Here is a 15,786-nt window from a genome sequence, read left to right on the forward strand (position 1 = left end):
TGAGTAAATCAGCCATTTGAACTTTAAATAAAAAGATGATGAAAATCGTTAAAAACTGTTCTTACTGCAGTGTCTTCAGTTTATAATGTGGATCATCCCTCAGATCCTCTAACAGCTTCACTCCTGAGTCTCCTAGATTATTATATGACAGATCCAGATGTCTCAGGTGTGAGGGGTTTGATCTCAGAGCTGAAGCCAGAGCAGCACAACCTTCATCTGTCACACCACAACTCTCCAACCTGTAGAGAACAATGACACACATTAAGCCTATATCCAGAGATAAACATGACACTTAAAAAATAACATAATCCTGTCAATATGAAATATATACAAATACTCATTAGTTCACATTGTGAAAATTCATCAGTTAGGATTAGGGGATTGATTATAGAGTTTGTAGAGTATAAAAATCATTATTTCTATGGAAAGTCCCCATAAAACATGTAAACCTAACGTGTGTGTGTGTGTGTGTGTGTGTGTTAGCAGGGGAGGATTGGGACGATTCTAAGGGTCCAGCAGAACTCCATAATTTCCTGGATGATTTTGGTATTTACTTTGAAAAATAATCTTATAGGAAGAACGCTATAAAGAACGGGTATTCATTATAGTGTGAGTGTGTGTGTGTGTGTGTGTGTGTGTGTGTGTGTGTGTGTGTGTGTGTGTGTGTCATCTGTCAGTGGCCCATGCCGGCTCTCACTACATATCAGGGGGAAACTGGAGGATTTTACAGCGGACAGTGAAAGTCCTACCAGATCATTCAACACAACCTGTATTTTCCATACATTCACTATAAATGCATATATACTGTATATGATAATCATTTTCTCACACAAATGTCATAAAAACCGGTTGCGTAGTTCACACATCTACGTCCCTTCAGGACACTGACAATAAAGATGGACAGAGAAGACAGAAATTCTCGTAGCTCTCCTCAGAAAGACGCTTGTTACACACACACACACACACGCACACATACACACACACACACACACGCACAAACACACACACACACACACACACACACAGTTTGATTGTGTCGGTAGTTTCTGGCCAACCAAACGCCCGCAGCGAGTCTCGGCCTGACAGCATCACGGGGGAAGCCTGCAACACACTCAACTCTTGCTCCATGGACACCAGTGATGCGCGGGTTGCTCCAAAATGAGCGGGTGCCTGCGGTCACCCGCGGTTACAAGTCATCCAAAAATATTTTTAATGATATTCGGGTCGCGGACGGTCGGGTCAAATTTATATAAAAAGATTTTTTTTTTAAAGAAAGAATAAGAAAAGAGTTTTTATAAAAAGATAAACCTCGCATATTTCAGCCTTTAAATCATTATTATAAAAAGATTGAGTCAAAAAAGATAAATTACTGACATTTACAATGCACATTAGCTTATCTTAATTCGGTCCGATTGTCGTTGCTCTGCAACCATGCACTGCGCTCTCCACAACGACAAAGACGTTTTAAGAGCTAATGGATTTCCACCATCGGAAAACGCTTGCTGTAGCTCTGCTACTAGATTTATTTACGGAGAAGAAAAAAACACCCGTAGTTTGGGTCATGTTGACTCGCTGCGCCTGGACAAAAGGAGCGCGTCGCTTCAGTTATTTGAAATAACGAACTTGAGTGCGCAAAATACGCGATTATTATTAACTTAAATAAATGCTGACGCAGGACAAAATGCCCGATTTCCCAACACGTTGAACTGAGCAATGCCATTGTACCATTTTAATAGGCTACTATTAAACGCATATAGCTCAGTAATGTCAGTTTTATGTATTTTCTGAGAGGGGGCGGGATTTTTGTTGGGAGAGTCGGGGGAGAGTGTGTTTAAAGTAAAGGCTGTTAAATGTTTATCACCATGTCAAAGTGTCAGAGATGGGAAGCACAAATACTTCGTTACTCAAGCAGATTTTTCAGATATTTTTAACCGATAATTCTTTTCATTTGAAAGCCGATAACCGATATATTGGCCGATAAATCTAAATTCATATTTTGATATACTTTGATAGCCTGTGTACATAAACAAAAGACTCAGCATTAAAAGCCATGTCCCAAACACTTCAACATAAATCAGACATATACAGTACAGTAGCCTAGCCCTCTGGGGTTCCTCATGTTTTCGTCACACTTGGGGTCTTCGGGTCTAAAATGACCCGGAGGGGGATTTTTTTTAGTAAAATCAATGAAATTTATTTTTGTTCAATAATATTTTTTCTTTTTTTCTGTGGTGTTTTGAGAGAATTTTATGATGATAATAAATATTTATGCAATAATTATGATCCATTTTTTCCCATTGAATATAATAGATTTTTTTTTATTTTCTTTTATTAATTCTGTATTTCAGGTTAAAGTAGAGACTAGGCCTATAGAAAACAATTTTTGAAGTCAGATTGGTGCCATCTGGTGGATGTAGTGAGCATAATTATCGTGCAATATCATATTTTAACCACTAGATGGATTTACAGCTCTCTGTAGAAAGGCTTGAGAATTCTAGTTGTTTTTGCACATATTTGCCTATTTTTTTCAGGTTGTGGATTTTAATATATAATAAGAGATTCTCAAAGACTATTTTTGTCAAGTTTTTTGTTTGTTTGGTTGGTTTAAATGGTAATTTGAAGTGCCAGTTTTACTTTATAATACAGTCAAACCTGAACACTGCATTAGAAAGAGAACAAATGGAAAGCATTTTAATTCCCATTGTTTTAATTCTAACTTAATAAAAATGCAATTCTTTCAGTCATAACATTTTTTATTAACCTTCTATAATAAACATTTTCATGAAAATTATTTTTTGTACAATTCAATGAACAGTAACTCTTATTCAAAATTGGCAACAGCAATTATGAACAAAAAACTAAGGCATTTTTAGAGTTTTGTCTGAGTGACACACACAAAACTAAAGACTCATAACTCCAAAACTATAACTAGGAGAGTCTAAAGGTAGGTATCGTTTGATAGAACACTTTTCAAATTTATTGAAAATATAAATTACATTACATTTGGACATTCTCCTGCCGAGAAACTGCTGATAAAAGACAGGAAATATATATAATTTTTATTATGATTTTGCATATCTCTCTTGTTTGACATGCAATAATTCGTGAAGGAAATACAGTAGGAGGAAAAATCTTTTTTGGGGGAAGTCCCTCTACATATGAGCTATATCTGTATGCAGTATGTTTCATGAAGTTATGAGCGGAAATGTGTCTAAAATTCAGTATCCACATATGGGTCTCTTGAGGGGCGTCTTTTACACAAACCCTCATTAAGTTTAGTAAAAAGCCTGAAACAATTATGCTTGTTGTATTCTACTCTTGGAGACCTTTCAAATGACATATGACACAGGACTATCTCAGCTGTATGATGTATTTGACATATTGCTGTATGTAGTACAAAAAAGTGGTTAAATATTCATTCATATAATAAATTATGAAAACTTTTTTTTCTATTTATCAGCAAATAACTCAGCACTACATAGGAGTTTATCAAATTGGCTACATTCATTGTAAATTTCAGACTATAAGCTTTCAAATGACACCTATTTTAAGTTGATCAATGTAATATTTTTGAAAAATATTATGATTATATTTTTCGCAGCTAGGTGGCGCCTGCGGGGGGTACACTCTGTTTTAGAGTGATTACTCAGTATTCTTTAGGAGTTGATCAAAGTGATTAGATACATTAAAAAACTGAGATTCTAAGCTTTAAAATGACACCTATTTTGTGTTATCGTGGCTGATTTGTAGATTGTACGCACAAAAAAACCCTCTGTATTTTCATATTTTTGCCAATTTTCCATTCATTTCCTATGGCGGGTCATTTGCATTAACAAATGACACCTTATTGTAAAGTGTTACATCTACAGATTTGAGGGCATACATCACTTGCCATTTTTCTTTTGCTGGATGTCTATTGTCTATTTTTGGACCACACAAACTCATTATTTTTAAAATCAAAGATCATGAAGTTTTGTGACATTGCTGAGTTTCAAACAGTACAGATGTTATACGAAGCAAGGCACAAATTGTTACCGAGCCAAATACAAAGAAGGTTCCAAGAACGTACTGGTTGTTATGAATTACGAGATGAATTTAACTTCAATTGTGGAATAATTTGGAGATGGAGATGAAACGATGTCCAAACATCAACCTGTTCAAATATAGATACAAAAAAGATTTTTGAAAAGTATAGAGAAGAAATGAGTTGCCACTAGGGGGAGCATTAGGATCAATTTACATTTTATTAATTAAGGAAGAGTGTTGTTGCTCTGAACGGTTATGATTCAATTGCTCAGAATTACAAAAAAAGAGAATTACTGTAGGCGATCTATGGATCTGTGGAGAGGGACCCTCCCAACGGGCTCATCAAACCTCGTCTTTTAATGCACCTCACAGCATAGGTGTAAATGTAAAGGCCAACTTGTAAATGGTCATTTCTTTTTGCTGTTGTTTCCTTGTTGTTGTTTTGTTTCTTTTTGCACTATGTTCCTGTGTATTATTGTGAAATGAGAAATTTTATTGTATTAATTTTGGGGGTGGGCGCTTATAAGCTCTTTTGCTTCGGCCCACTCCTTTTAAGCAGAATGTTTACTGCTCACATAAACAAATAAACTAAACTAAACTATTTGCATATCAATAAAGATTTTTTTAATACAATGCACATTGAATTTGTCATTTCTACAACTTTTATAGCACTTCAATTGTAAAAATTGTGAGCCTGACATATTACATTTATTAGCATCAGCACTCCATGTTCAAAGATTTACTAGCTGTCAGTTCATCTCTTATACGCTGCTGCCATCTAGTGGCTGTTAGTTGTAACTCTAAAAGTATGGGGAACTGCTTAATTAATGTCTGTTTAGTAATTCATATTTTATCCTTAATTTGCTCTCCAGAAGACATACTTGAGCGCACACACACACACACACACACACACACACACACACACACACACACACACACACACACACACACACACACACACACACACACACACACACACACACACACACACACACACACACACACATACATACATGTAGATTCCTTTAAATGTTAAGAGGAAGATTAAAAAAGAGAAACTGGATCTGTGAATTCTCACAGAATCACAATTGAATTCATATCTTGCTACTCAGTCAGAATCTTATTAACCTGGAGTCCCAGTCTCTGTCACAATAACCATATATGTAATGTTTTAGGCCTATTGGCAGACATCTGTTTAAAATGTAGGCAATGGCATATAAAGAAGCTTTTCTCCATATCCACTTCAGTTTCTCAGCTTGCACTTTAATTATTGATTAGGCTACTTCTGTACTGGTTTGCGCTTGGCAAAGATGTTCAGATATCTCTATGCCTAGTAGACCTACACCAAACGCTCATTAAAAGGGTCCTGTACAGGGCTGTACAGTGCGACATATATCTACACAAAGATTGGTCTGTGCGATGAATAAATGTGTGCGATACAGTTTTGTAAACTCTGTTACTTGTGTTTGTTTTCAGACATGATAACAGTCGTTTTATACTTGTGCTTATGCGATATCACGATTTTTGATGGTGGATGATTTAGGGGCTGTTTACACCTGGCCACTTCATGTGTTTTCTGTGAAAAGACCAGGTGTAAATGCCCTCCAAAACGCATTCCAGACGGATTTGAATCCGATCGCTCAAACCACTTCAGGAGGAGGTCTGGGCCGCATTTCAGACCAAACTGGACAAGTGTAAATGCATCTGGTTGTTGAAACCACATATGTACATTTTACTCCTCCCAAAAATGCTAAAAAATAAGCGTGTGAGAGCGTGTGATAGGCTATATGTCATGTTATAGCCAGATATGACGCCGCTACTGCAACACGCATCACCGCAGACGAGCAGCTGAGCATCTGTTCATCAAGACAACGTTCAAACTATCGCAAATCAAAGTGAAAGTAAGTCGCAGACGCTTAACACACAATCATCATCATTAAAAGTAAAGAAATGAAATGATCTTCCAGGGCTGTTGCTGCTCTCTCTTATTGCGGTCTTTGATTTAGAAATTTTAGCTGATGATCAATAAAATGCAGCTCATATCTGTTGCTTTCGGTGACGTGCCCTCCATTAAATCTGCATATAGCGCGGGAACTGAAGATCGGATTTAAATCCGTTTTGCAAAAACACATTTATGTGACCAGGTGTAGATGGAGTCGCTTTGATAAATAGAGCAAACGCTTTACAAATATGAATTCTCTTACATCATATGAACAGACGTAAAAATAATTTGATGAATTTGATCATGATGTTTTAATAGCTTTGCTTGTAATTAATGAAATAGTAGTTATTTCCCTGCATTTGATTCCATTTTGATTATACTTTATGAATTCACAGTAGCCGCGTTTCCATTACCCTTCAAATTGCGCAAATTAAAATTGCTAATTGAAAATACGCCCAATGGAAACACGTCAATTTCGCAAAAACACCCATTTATGGAAAAAAAGTTTTTACGCTCACATGAGGAGGTTTATCAGGCAATTCAAAAAAGAAATATTTCGCAAAACTGCAATGGAAACAGTGTTTGTGCATTTACAGTCACCTGACGTAGACGACGCAGTGTGTTTGGACAGAATACGAGACAGAGTTCTTTATTAAATTCATAAAAGGCAAAAGAATTACAGGAAAAATTGGATTCTAAACCTCAAATAAATGCCACAATCAAGACCTTGAAGCAGAACTGAGGGAGAAACACCCAGAAACTCCTCATATGTGCCGCTCACAAGTATAATAAGGGTCGTTCCTCACCATTAATGCTTGGAAACACACACACATCTCCTTCCATTAATAATAATGGCCAGTGCAGTGGCTGGGATATACATAATCCTACCAACGTCCGTTAACATGATTTTTGGAATGATTTTACTGATCGCGAGAGGAAACAATGAAGTTTTAGTCGCATAACATCAGTTAATGGAAACACCGTCATTTCACAACAGCTTTTTGTCAACATTTAGAAGAAGAAAAAAAGAACACAAAAGTTTTGCGCAAATCTGTAATGGAAACGCCCCTAGTGACAGTTTCATGTGAGAGTAACGTATGATCTTACCACAGTTTCTCCAGTTTACAGTGAGGATTCGCCAGTACAGCAGAAAACAGCTTCACTCCTGAGTCTCCTAGATTATTCACAGACAGATTCAGATCTCTCAGGTGTGAGGGGTTTGATCTCAGAGCTGAAGCCAGAGCAGCACAACCTTCATCTGTCACACCACACCTCATCAACCTGTAGAGAACAATGACACACATTAAGCCTATATCCAGAGATAAACATGACACTTAAAAAATAACATAATGCTGTCAATATGAAATATATACAAATACTCATTAGTTCACATTGTGAAAATTCATCAGTTAGGATTAGGGGATTGATTATAGAGTTTGTAGAGTATAAAAATAATTATTTCTATGGAAAGTCCCCATAAAACATGTAAACCCAACGTGTGTGTGTGTGTGTGTGTGCTTAATGTATTTGTAAGCATTTTAAGGAACGTGTGTGTCTGTTTGTGTGTGTGTCTGTTTGTGTTTTTGTGTGTGTGTGTGTGTGTGTGTGTGTTAGCAGGGGAGGATTGGGACGATTCTAAGGGTCCAGCAGAAGTTGTGCAGATGTGTCCATTAAGAATCACAGGGAAAGGGATTGGGCGATTCGGCCGTGGTGAAGTTCTCTGGCACATGCCGTACATCACCAGTAGGGGGCAGTCCTGTTTCTCTCTCAGTTATAGCGGCACTGAAGACAATAATGTGCAGCGATGTGTTAAACTCTCTCTGGTGCGTATTGACAGCAAGCGGCCGAGCTCATAAACGTGTGAGAAACACATTTTTAAGTAGAATATATTGTTTATGGACAGCTCAAATAGAAATAAAATATTAATGATTCAGTGATCAATGGTTCTTACATGCTTGTCATGGGCGTTTGTAGCATAAAAGAGTGTTACAATAACTTTTTAGTGAACTTACAAGTGCAAATATCCCGTCCCATTTTATCAACCCTAATTCCCACATTGTGGAATTATTACACTGTGAATTCATTTCTTTGACATTTAAATAACATATAAAAGATCTTTTGCAAGGACGCAATGACGAAAATGTGACTTATGTCAGTCTAACATAAAATGATATTGCATTTTAATGTCTATCTTTGCCAAAGATATTAACTTTTCAGACATATTAAAATAATTAATAATATTGTTCATTCATTGGCCACTTAAAAGTACGATCTGTAAAAATGAATAAATGAATAAAATCCCCCGGTTCACTCGAGCAGAACCAGTCCTATTTTAACGTTTCTGATCCTGCGTTTCTTCTGTATTATAAACGTTCAGAAACCGGTTTGATTAGAACAAATACAGATTAATAACGTTATTTTGTTTTACTTTTTTTGTACCCTAGTTTATAATAATAATAATAATAATATTTAGGCTATAATACTACTACTAATAATAATATCTCTCTTTTCTTTTCTTTGTTTAATGCCATGCCAGCTTCTATGGATATATATTAAAGGTGAAGAACAGGTTTTTTATTTAAATAAAAAACTAAATAAGATGCCAAACGAATTAATTAAAGTGAAAAAGCCTACATTCCTCATTCGGCACGAATCCAGATGTTTCATGTTTTACCAAAAACAGGGCCGTTGCTAGGAGGGCGCCAGCGCCTCTACCTTTCAGCACCTCTGCCTCGCGAGTGGATGATAGCCCTGAAGACGCCTAGCAATGATATTCCTTTAGTGGTAGTATACCTTTAGTTAAGTTATACCTTAAGAGTCTTTGTAGCGCGCTAATGTTATCGGAAAATGCAGCCCAGGTATGATGCGTAATGGAGATTCCAAAGCGCTCTTCTTTGGTCAGAACCATAGAGAGCGAACACACACACACACACACACACACACACACACACACCATGGAGAGCGATCGCGGATAGGTCTGTCCTATGCACCGAAACTTTTAACAATGCAACAAAATATTTAAAGAGCATCAAGCTATTCAAATTATGTATACGCACAGATAATATAACAGTAGGCTATATTAGTCAATATTTTTTATTAGGTTAAGCAGTGATTGGATAACGTTTTTATTTTTTTATTTAACGTTTTTAATTTAAGGCCCACCCACAATTGGTCTGGCCCATCCAAAACTGGAATCCAGGTGCCGTGCCTGGGCCACACTGAGCTGTGCGTAACGCTCACAGACGTGAAGTGAACGAGACAGAGGATGTCCGGTACTGTCTGAAATGGTTAACTCTGTGGCGATGCATGTGCAAAACAGATTTAACTAATCATAAAGTCAATCAGTATACATAACACAGACCTACACTAACTATCTGTAATATTTTAGTGAAATATATTTCAGCCTTTTTTAGAAGAATCTGTCTAATATTTATTTTCCCAACAAAACATTAAATAAATAGAAATAAAAAAGGTTTTAGTTTAATTTCATTTTTAGTTTCAACTGACCATAAAAATTTTATTTGTTCAAACTCACATTTACATTTATGCATTTGGCAGATGCTTTTATCCAAAGCGACTTACATTGCATTTCAAGACACACATTTACATTCCTATCAGTTCTTGCTTTCCCTGGGAATCGAACTCATGACCTTGGCGTTGCAAGCGCATCACTCTACTGTTTGAGCTACAGGAACGATTCCTTAATTTTTAAAATTAATTTTAAACTCCTGTGGCCAACTTTCTTTATTAAAAAATGGTAACACTTTATAATGGGCTAAGGTTTCATTTTGTTAGCATTAGTTAACATGAACCAACAATTAATGAACAATATTCTACAGCATTTATTAATCTTAGTTAATGTTAAGCTCAACATTTTATAAGACATTTTTAAGATCCAAAGTTGTATCTGTTAACATGCACTGTGAACTAACATGAACACTAATATTTTATTAACTAACATTAATAAAGGCTATTGCTCTCTGTTAGTTCATGTTAGTTAATGCATTAACAAATGAGACCTTATTGTAAAGTGTTACCAAAAATGTAATACAATTAAAATAAAATACCTAAATAATGCAAACAACTCATTGGATAACATTGGGCTGCATATAAAGAAACAAAATGCATGTGCCATGGAGAAATAAACACTTGCCATTTTTCTTTTGCTGGATGTCTATTGTCTATTTGCATATCAATAAAGATTTGTTTAATACAATGCAGATTGAATTTGTCATTTCTACAACTTTTATAGCACTTCAATTGTAAAAATTGTGAGCCTGACATATTACATTTATTATCATCAGCACTCCATGTTCAAAGATTTACTAGCTGTCAGTTCATCTCTTATACGCTGCTGCCGTCTAGTGGCTGTTAGTTGTAACTCTAAAAGTATGGGGAACTGCTTAATTAATGTCTGTTTAGTAATTCATATTTTATCCTTCATTTGCTCTCCAGAAGCCATATTTGAACACACACACACACACACACACACACACACACACACACACACACACACACACACACACATGTAGATTCCTTTAAATGTTAAGAGGAAGATTGAAAAAGAGAAACTGGATCTGTGAATTCTCACAGAATCACAATTGAATTCATATCTTGCTACTCAGTCAGAATCTTATTAACCTGGAGTCCCAGTCTCTGTCACAATAACCATATATGTAATGTTTTAGGCCTATTGGCAGACATCCGTTTAAAATGTAGGCAATGGCATATAAAGAAGCTTTTCTCCATATCCACTTCAGTTTCTCAGCTTGCACTTTAATTATTGATTAGGCTACTTCTGTACTGGTTTGCGCTTGGCAAAGATGTTCAGATATCTCTATGCCTAGTAGACCTACACCAAACGCTCATTAAAGGGTCCTGTACAGGGCTGTACTAGGGATGCAACGATACCATTTTTTCAGAACCGATCCGATCCGATACCAAAAATTCTGAGTATCGGCCGATACCGATCCGTACCGATACCAGCGCGTTTTTTTTTTTAATCACGTAGAATTTCTATAACTCTGTGTTGAACTGATAAGAACTGAAAAAAGAAAAACAACAACAAAAAATATGATCATAATCTGACATAAATGCTATTATAAACTAGATTAATGGATAATTCAGCAGTAAAATTTAGTCTAGAAAAATTACGAGTGCACAATAATTGTATAAAATTTGAACATTTTGTGAAAAAAAAAATGTTTAGTGCGGAACAAATTAGAGACAATAAGTGTAACACTAAATCTGGTAAAACTTTACACATTGCTCTTTGTATTGTTGTAAAATACATTCATGAAAAACAACAACAAAAATAAAAAATATAAATTATTTTATAGCCTACAATAAAATTGAGACATTTTTTAAATGTACAGCACAGCTGTTTAATGAGGTAGCTACATAATAGATAGGACAGAACAAGAACGGCTATTGATATTGTTTCATTGCGTCACTGTATTATGATATGAAAGGCTCCAATACAGAGCGGCACAAAGCGCTTATGCGCATCCCGAGCGCAGAATGATGCGCTTGAAGCAACATGAGTCACAGCGTGCAGCGCGTCGAGTCCGCATTGAAAAGTTTATAGCACAAAGAAAATACATATTGATGCGTAGTGTATTGTACAGTATCTATCTATGCAATAGTCTATTCAGCATTTTCTTTTAACAGTTTTAAATTTCAGTTACTGTGCGTGTGAAGAACAAATAGTGCTCTGACTTTACTCCAGTGTTGTGATCTAACAGACACCCGGTAGAAAGTAACATGATTAAGGTACAGCAATAAAGTCCAGCAAGATAAAGTTGTTTTATGCGAAACCATAGACCTTTATCTACAGATCAAGTATAATAATAGTAACACTGAATCATCTTGGAGAGAGTTTCATTGTGTTAACTGTTGTAACCGAACGCGACGCGCTGTTTGAATGAAGAATGATCGACAGCCGCAGCTGAGGGAAACGTTTACGTGATCTTGAATTTAACGACTTAAATATTAATTTATATCTCACATTATACTATATAATGGCTTCAGAACACTTATAATATTGTGCACGAAAACTTATGGTGCTTTATAATGTTTGTGTGCCTTTTGTGGGGCTTAACAATAACACTGAATAGTATACGCACAATATCGGATTTGGATCGGCCTTGTCTGACCGATACCCGATCCGCCAAAAATGGCAGTATCGGAGCCGATACCGATACTGAGTATCGGATCGGTGCATCCCTAGGCTGTACAGTGCGACATATATCTACAATATAGCCTGCGATTGGTCAAAAAAGAATAATACCATTTTATAATAGATGGATTGACTTTTAAATCATTCAGCCTTGCAATTAAAAGATGTGGTTCCAACATATTAAAAGCTGAGCTAAAATCTACAAATAAAAGACGTGCATACGAGCTAGGATCCTCTAGATGCCTATTTATGAAATGTGTTATAGCTATAACAGCATCATCTGTACTTCTATTGCTCCTATAAGCAAACTGAAATGGGTCTGATAGACCACTCACGTCTGTTTTTACAAAATTAATCATAATTTTCTCCAAACACTTCATTATTATTGAAGGAAGTGCTACTGGACGATAATCATTATTCTCCTCACAGCTAGCCTTTTCTGGGACAGGGATAATAGTGGAGCTCTTCCACATAGAGGGAACTGTATGCGTGTCTATAGATTTCTGAAAAATAGGGCACCAGGCTTCGGCCAGCTCTCTACTACAAGATTTTAGTAACCGCCCAGAGATGCCGTCCGGCCCAGAAGCCTTGTTAGGACAGACCTGTGAAAACAGTCTCTCCACCATGTTCTGGTCAATAATTGTTTTAGGATTATCCGATATAGACAAGGCATCCAGTGCATTTGCCTGCTCCTGTGAGAAGTCTCTTACATCAAATCTACAATAAAAGTCATTCAGCTCATTTGCCTTTGCAAATCACATTAATAGATCTCACATCTCATCTATCACATTGATAGATCTTTTGTCATGTTTGTCATATATTTCATAGAATCCCATAATTCTTTGGTATTCATAGTCAAACAATGGGCCTCAAATTTCTCCCTCTCCTTTCTCCTAGCTTTCCTTAGTTTATAATTCAGTTCCTTCTGTACATCTTTCATAGCTGCAAGGTCTCCTCTCCTAAAAGCCATTTTTTTCTGTACTATGCACTCCTTAATTTCCTTAGAGATATAAGATTTATTGTTTGGATATATAGTTATTATTTTTTGGTCTAACACATTATCTTTACAGAAAAGTATATAATCTGTCATAGTCTCTACGGCCTCCTCTAGATCCAAACTTTGAGAGACGTTCCAGTCAGTGCAAGAGAAGCATCCTTTTAACGTTTCAATTCCATCATCATTCCACACATATACAGTTTTAGTTTGTGGTTTACTGCTCCTAAGCATGGACTTATATGTCGGAATTAAATGGACAGCATTATGATCAGAGGAGCCTAATGGCAATTTAACCTTAGCTGTATAGGCATTCTTAACATTCCCATAACATTTGTCCAAGATGTTTTTGCCTCTCGTATTACAGTCCACATATTGATCAAATCCAGGCAACACAGCGTCAAGTTTACAATGATTAAAATCCCCTAAAATGAAACAAGGTGCTTCAGGGGTACGACTTAATTGTCTATGAACACAGTCTGCTGTAAGTTTAGCTGCATTTGCAGCATTCCCACTAGGTGGAATATAAACAGTACATATTAAAATGTTCCCGAATTCGCATGGAAGATAAAAAGGCCTAAGGCTTACACATACCAGTTCTATGTCGGAGTCACAGAGCCGCTCTCTCACGGAGAATTGCGAGCACCACTTTTGGTTCACGTAAACACAAATACCGCCCCCTTTGCTCTTGCCTGAGTTGTCGTTCCTATCAGAGCGTACCTGAGAGAAACCTTCCAGGGCAACGAACGAGTCCGGCACGTCCTCTCGTGCAGCTCAAAAATGCAGCTCATATCTGTTGCTTTCGGTGACGTGCCCTCCATTAAATCTGCATATAGCGCGGGAACTGAAGATCGGATTTAAATCCGTTTTGCAAAAACACATTTATGTGACCAGGTGTAGATGGAGTCGTTTTGATAAATAGAGCAAACGCTTTACAAATATGAATTCTCTTACATCATATGAACAGACATAAAAATAATTTGATGAATTTGATCATGTTGTTTTAATAGCTTTGCTTGTAATTAATAAAATAGTAGTTATTTCCCTGCATTTTATTCCATTTTGATTATATTTTATGAATTCACAGTAGCCGCGTTTCCATTACCCTTCAAATTGCGCAAATTGAAATTGCTAATTGAAAATACGCCCAATGGAAACACGTCAATTTCACAAAAACTCCCATTTATGGAAAAAAAGTTTCTACACTCACATGAGGAGGTTTTTCAGGCCATTCAAACAAGAAATATTTCGCAAAACTGCAATGGAAACAGTGTTTGTGCATTTACAGTCACCTGACGTAGACGACGCAGTGTGTTTGGACAGAAGACGAGACAGAGCTCTTTATTAAATTCATAAAAGGCAAAAGAATTACAGGAATAATGGATTCTAAACCTCAAATAAATGCCACAATCAAGACCTTGAAGCAGAACTGAGGGAGAAACACCAAGAAACTCCTCATATGTGCCGCTCACAAGTATAATAAGGGTCGTTCCTCACCATTAATGCTTGGAAACACACACACATCTCCTTCCATTAATAATAATGGCCAGTGCAGTGGCTGGGATATACATAATCCTACCAACGTCCGTTAACATGATTTTTGGAATGATTTTACTGATCGCGAGAGGAAACAATGAAGTTTTAGTCGCATAACATCAGTTAATGGAAACACCGTCATTTCGCAACAGCTTTTTGTCAACATTTAGAAGAAGAAAAAAAGAACGCAAAAGTTTTGCGCAAATCTGTAATGGAAACGCCCCTAGTGACAGTTTCATGTGAGAGTAACGTATGATCTTACCCCAGTGTCTCCAGTTTACAGTGAGGATTCGCCAGTCCAGCAGAAAACAGCTTCACTCCTGAGTCTCCTAGTTTATTCCCAGACAGATCCAGATCTCTCAGGTGTGAGGGGTTTGATCTCAGAGCTGAAGCCAGAGCAGCACAACCTTCATCTGTCACACCACACACACTCAACCTGTAGAGAACAATGACACACATTAAGCCTATATCCAGAGATAAACATGACACTTAAAAAATAACATAATGCTGTCAATATGAAATATATACAAATACTCATTAGTTCATATTGTGAAAATTCATCAGTTAGGATTAGGGGATTGATTATAGAGTTTGTAGAGTATAAAAATCATTATTTCTATGGAAAGTTCCCATAAAACATGTAAACCCAACGTGTGTGTGTGTGTGCTTAATGTATTTGTAAGCATTTTAAGGAACGTGTGTGTGTGTGTCTGTTTGTGTTTTTGTGTGTCTGTGTGTGTGTGTGTGTGTGTGTGTGTGTGTGTTTTTGTGTGTGTGTGTCTGTCTGTCTGTCTGTGTGTGTGTGTGTGTGTGTGTGTGTGTGTGTGTGTGTGTTTGTGTGTCTGTTTGTGTTTTTGTGTGTCTGTGTGTGTGTGTGTGTGTGTGTGTGTGTGTGTGTGTGTGTGTGTCTGTGTGTGTGTGTCTGTTTGTGTTTTTGTGTGTGTGTGTGTGTGTGTGTGTGTGTGTGTGTGTTTGTTCGCGGGTTATTCAGAAACGACGCAGGGCAGAAACGGAAAATCACCAAGTGACAATAAAACTAGTCCAGTGATGAATATATTTAGGCTTTCTGAAGACTTGGAGCCGATTTCTGTGAGGAATCGATCAACATTT

The 15,786-nt window shown here is 36.7% G+C and overlaps 1 protein-coding gene across 1 annotated transcript in view; it reads right to left on the bottom strand.

The window, feature by feature from the left end:
• LOC311302516 (uncharacterized protein) overlaps nucleotides 1-15,786 on the bottom strand; it is a 197,792-nt gene that overhangs the window by 5,257 nt on the left and 176,749 nt on the right. Inside the window, exons 15-17 of the mRNA XM_084428460.1 lie at nucleotides 14,939-15,112; nucleotides 7,076-7,249; nucleotides 66-239 (exon numbers count right to left, since the gene is read on the bottom strand). Coding sequence (XP_084284586.1) covers nucleotides 66-239; nucleotides 7,076-7,249; nucleotides 14,939-15,112 — 522 coding nt within the window. The remainder of the gene's footprint in view (nucleotides 1-65; nucleotides 240-7,075; nucleotides 7,250-14,938; nucleotides 15,113-15,786) is intronic.

The sequence above is a fragment of the Rutilus rutilus genome (assembly GCF_951802725.1).
Source record: "Rutilus rutilus genome assembly, chromosome: 13".
NCBI classification, from domain to species: Eukaryota; Metazoa; Chordata; class Actinopteri; order Cypriniformes; family Leuciscidae; genus Rutilus; species Rutilus rutilus.